The 4,508-nt window shown below is 45.6% G+C and overlaps 1 protein-coding gene across 1 annotated transcript; it reads left to right on the top strand.

Annotated features, from left to right (window-relative positions):
• The first annotated feature begins 665 nt into the window (after positions 1-665).
• On the top strand, positions 666-3,927 carry LOC145416666 (venom allergen 3-like). Its single transcript, XM_080285602.1, has 5 exons — positions 666-816; positions 2,021-2,125; positions 2,659-2,760; positions 3,322-3,441; positions 3,690-3,927. The coding sequence occupies exons 1-5, from the start codon at positions 712-714 to the stop codon at positions 3,834-3,836; spliced, it is 579 nt and encodes a 192-aa protein (XP_080141728.1). The 5' UTR covers positions 666-711; the 3' UTR covers positions 3,837-3,927.
• The last annotated feature ends 581 nt before the right edge of the window (positions 3,928-4,508 follow it).

Raw genomic sequence — 4,508 nt, 5'->3', positions numbered from 1 at the left:
GTGTTGGGGAGATCTTGAGGAGTTGGCACAAGATAGGATGTGGTGGTGTGAGTTCATCGAGGCCCTATGCATCCCCGAGGGTGCCACAGGAAATGATTGATTGATGATTGAATAAGATGGTCTGGATATGGGAAAAATAAAAATACTTCACCTAAGTCTTCTGGCAACAAACTCTCCTCACAATTACTCCCTTCAACTTTTGTCACTCTCCACACATTTAATGCCTCCAATTTTTGACAAACTCTCCACACATTTCCTCCCTCCAAATCTGACCAACTATCCATACATTTCCTCCCTACAATTTCTGACAAACTCTCCACACATTTCCTCCCTCCAATTTCTAACAAACTCTCCACACATTTCCTCCCTCCAATTTCTAACAAACTCTCCACACATTTCCTCCCTCCAATTTCTAACAAACTCTCCACACATTTCCTCCCTCCAATTTCTGACAAACTATCCATACATTTCCTCCCTCCAACTTTCCTTTCATTCCCTCAGCCACCATGTTTGCAGCTGTACTAACCCCACTCCTCCTCCTCTTGCCCTGCAGCCCAACCATTTATGTTTGGTTTCCGCCAAGGACAACCAGAACCGGAAATGGAAAACGAACTCTCCACTGCTGACCTCGAAAAACCACCCATCACAGTACCTGACCCACTCAGGGCTGACACCTGCGACTACAAAGCCAGGTGGGGTGACAATCATGTGATGGTTCTGCTGCCCAACCCCAAGTGCCCTAAGCTGACACGCACAGGGGTGACTGATGCAGAGAAACAGGAGATCCTCGACGCTCACAACAGGCTCAGGAAAAGGGTGAGGAAGATGGGTGTTGAAGGGTGTTGGGGGGGTGTGGCTGGGTGAGGGAGGGAGTGGGTGGTTGTGGGAGGGTGAGGAAGGAGGTGAGGGTGATAGACAGCGAAAAGGAACTCAGTATATGTCCACAAAAGGATCAGGAAATCTGTGAGACAGCTGGGTGTGGAAAGGTATGGGAGGGTGAGAAGCGTATATACTATCTACCAGTGAGGCAACTTTGGTGGGAAAATACATGACATTCTCCAAAATTTGCTTCTTACACATAAAAATACGCATTTGCTTACATTTGACACTCCTAGTACTAGAATAACAAATCAAACCACAAAGCACGCTCGAACTGAACCCACCCCGTCCTGTGACTACTCTGGAATCCGAATAAAAAACACGCGTCCTTACTGAGTGTTGCTTTAGCGTCTGGTGGTTCAGCGCCCGTCTTTTCTAACTTTCGGGACAACAAAAAATTATGAAAATCTAACTGGAAAACCTGAAAAAGGTCGTCTTGAGGTACCAGGCCCAGGTACTTGCCTAATGATTTTCAAGTCACTCGGCTCACAAAGCGAAAGCCAGTGGCAATGAACGATGGTAAGAGGAACGAGAAAAATACCATGGTGAGTCAGAGAAAAAACAAAAATTTCCCATTCAGCAATAACCTTAACATCTAACATATCAGACGAAATATATAACCTGTACCCTGGCCTCTATAACCTGTACCCTGGCCTCTATAACCTGTACCCTGGCCTCTATAACCTGTACCCTGACCTCTATAACCTGTACCCTTATCTCTATAACCTGTACCCTGGCCTCTATAACCTGTACCCTGACCTCTATAACCTGTACCCTGACCTCTATAACCTGTACCCTGACCTCTATAACCTGTACCCTGACCTCTATAACCTGTACCCTGACCTCTATAACCTGTACCCTGGCCTCTATAACCTGTACCCTGGCCTCTATAACCTGTACCCTGACCTCTAAAACCTGTACCCTGGCCTCTATAACCTGTACCCTGACCTCTATAACCTGTACCCTGGCCTCTATAACCTCTGGCCTTTGACCCCCAGCAGTAGAAGGTAAAGAGACTCTGTAGTACAATGGATCCTCACCTACAACCTGTGTGTAACTTGTACTTAAATATCTATAACCAAGAATCTGTAATAAACAACCTGCACCCTAACAACTATAACCTTTGACCCTTGACCCTCAGGTGGCCAAGGGCAAGGAGACTTTAGGGTACCATGGATCCTCCCAGCCAGCAGCCACTGACCTCGGCGATGTCACCTGGAACGATGACCTGGCAATGCTGGCACAGGTTGGTAAACTCAGGGTCATCTAAGGTCACAAAGAGATCATTCCAGAGGACCTTTTTTCTTTTCCAGACACATCCCATTTTATTTCCATTTTCGCCTCATATATTCCATTTCTTTTGCCACACAACCCATTTTCTTCCCACACATCCAGAAAATTATTCCACAAAACCCATTTTCTTCCCATCCATCCCCTTTTCTTCCCACTCATCCCATTTTCCTTTATTTTTCCCCTCCATGCATCCCCTTTTCTTTCAACATATCCCATTTCTCTCCACGCATCCAATTTTCTCTCCACGCATCCCATTTTCTCTCCACGCATCCCATTTTCTCTCCACGCACCCCGTCTTCTCTCCACGAGCCCCATTATCTCTCCACGCATCCCATTTTCTCTTCAAGTAACCCATTTTCTCTCCTTGCATCCCATTCTCTCCACACATCCCATTTTCTCTCCACGCAGCCTATATTCTCTCCACACATCCCATTTTCTCTCCACGCAGCCTATATTCTCTCCACGCATCCGATTTTCTTTTGGCAGGCGTGGGCAGAGCAGTGTGTGTGGGGTCATGATGATCGTTCTCTGCGTCGCACCTGCTCCTATGACAAAGACATTGGCCAGAACGCGTACAGTGGGTTTGATGTGAGTATACCCTGTGAAATGCCATTTGGAAGGAGAAGGAGACAGAAGCTGAGATATGACGATAAGAAAAAGAAGAAGGAGGATGATATAGGAGGAGGACAGGAAGATCGAGGATGATATAGGAGGAGAAGGAGAGGAAGGCCGAAGATGAGATACGATGATAAGAAAAGGGGGGACCGACTTTGATACAGGAGATAGAGAGAGAGACCAAGGATGAGATAGGAGGATACGAAAGGGGAGACGAGGATGATACAGAAGAGAGAGACCAATGATTAGGATGGTAACAAACCCAGGACCCAGAATGGAACACAAAGAGATGAGGGAGACCGAGGAGGAGGAGGAGGAGGAGATAAAGGTAGGAGGAGGAGACCGAGGAGGAGGAAGGAGGAAGATGAGTGAGGGCGAGGATGAAGTGAAGTATAGAGGAACTGATGGACGTATTAGTGACTGGAGAAAAAAAAAATACAGGAAGCACAGCCTATAATGAAGATAGTGTTTTGCATGGAGAGAGAGAGAGAGAGAGAGAGAGAGTAACCCCTGCCCCCTGTTATCATCTAACAGAGCTGGACCAAGGCTGTGGAGATGTGGTACAGTGAAGTCAAGAACCACCCCGGGGCATGGGCCAAGGAGTTCCAAAGCATGTATGGACCCAACGGCAAGGTTATAGGTCACTACACGCAGGTAAGGTCACACACACACACACACACACACACACACACACACACACGGGCAAAACTAATGCATTCTTACATCTCAGCATTCATGATAACGAGAAAGCATTTTAGTTCTAATCCTCACATTTTACTGCCACAACTCAGCGTTCATGACAGAGAAGAATTTACTGTTACACCTCAGCATTCGCGATGGGGATGGAGCAATTTGGGGGCCAAGTTATGAAAAAATAATACCTCTAACCATCCTCCCTTCAGGTGGTGTGGGCTAAGACGACAGAGATAGGGTGTGGTGCCATCTGGTGGGAGAGCGAATATGAAGGCTACACCCAGAGGAACTTCTTCTGTAACTACGGCCCAGGTGGCAATATCCTGTACCAGCCTGTGTATACCGTCAAGGGGTAGTGGTGGCCAAAGGGTGATGATGATGATGATGATGATGATGATGATGATGATGATGACAATGATAGATAGGTGAAATTATTCTTGCTTTTTCTTTACCTGCATGTCCCTATCCCTGACCTTCTCTCTCTCTCTCTCTCTCTCTCTCTCACACACACACACACACACACACACACACACACACACACACACACACACACACACACACACACACACACACACACACACTTCTCAATGTCTCTATTATTTTCATGAACAATATTCCTAAAGATAATATACCCTATAATTTACCTTCAGATAAGCAAAACAGTATTAGCAGTCTCCATCATCGACAGGATACAATTACAAGTTTGTCAAAGATTTAGTTTACAGAATCATGCATTACTGTGGTTTACTGTAACTCTAAGATATTGGGGAAAGTGTCAAAAATGTACTAAATAAAGTTATGCATCAATGAAGTATTATATTATTCTAACCCTAAAATAATCTACTATATTAAAATTCTTTGATATGTTGTACTACCGACATCCTCCACACCGAGTAGAATGACCTAGACGCAGCAAATAACGTACAAAAATAAAAGTGCCAAGCTGTTTACTGCCGGATCCACAGGGCATGGTCGGAAAATAATAACAAAGCCAGAAAACGCTGCGACAACTTGGGCTGGCGTGATTT

This window comes from Coenobita brevimanus, chromosome 107, assembly GCF_032717465.1.
Source record: "Coenobita brevimanus isolate Jiangsu-jjx chromosome 107, ASM3271746v2, whole genome shotgun sequence".
In the NCBI taxonomy this organism is placed as follows: Eukaryota; Metazoa; Arthropoda; class Malacostraca; order Decapoda; family Coenobitidae; genus Coenobita; species Coenobita brevimanus.
The sequence above is the reverse complement of the archived record's forward strand: the minus strand, read 5'-3'. Positions and strand labels throughout refer to the sequence as shown.

What these genes read in the sequence shown, in the direction of transcription:
- LOC145416666 (XM_080285602.1), top strand. Translation starts at nt 712, where the DNA reads ATGGTTCTGCTGCCCAACCCCAAGTGCCCTAAGCTGACACGCACAGGG. An exon ending in ACCTGGCAATGCTGGCACAG is followed by an intron (nt 2,126 to 2,658) that starts GTTGGTAAACTC and finishes TTCTTTTGGCAG; the next exon opens with GCGTGGGCAGAGCAGTGTGT. An exon ending in ACGCGTACAGTGGGTTTGAT is followed by an intron (nt 2,761 to 3,321) that starts GTGAGTATACCC and finishes ATCATCTAACAG; the next exon opens with AGCTGGACCAAGGCTGTGGA.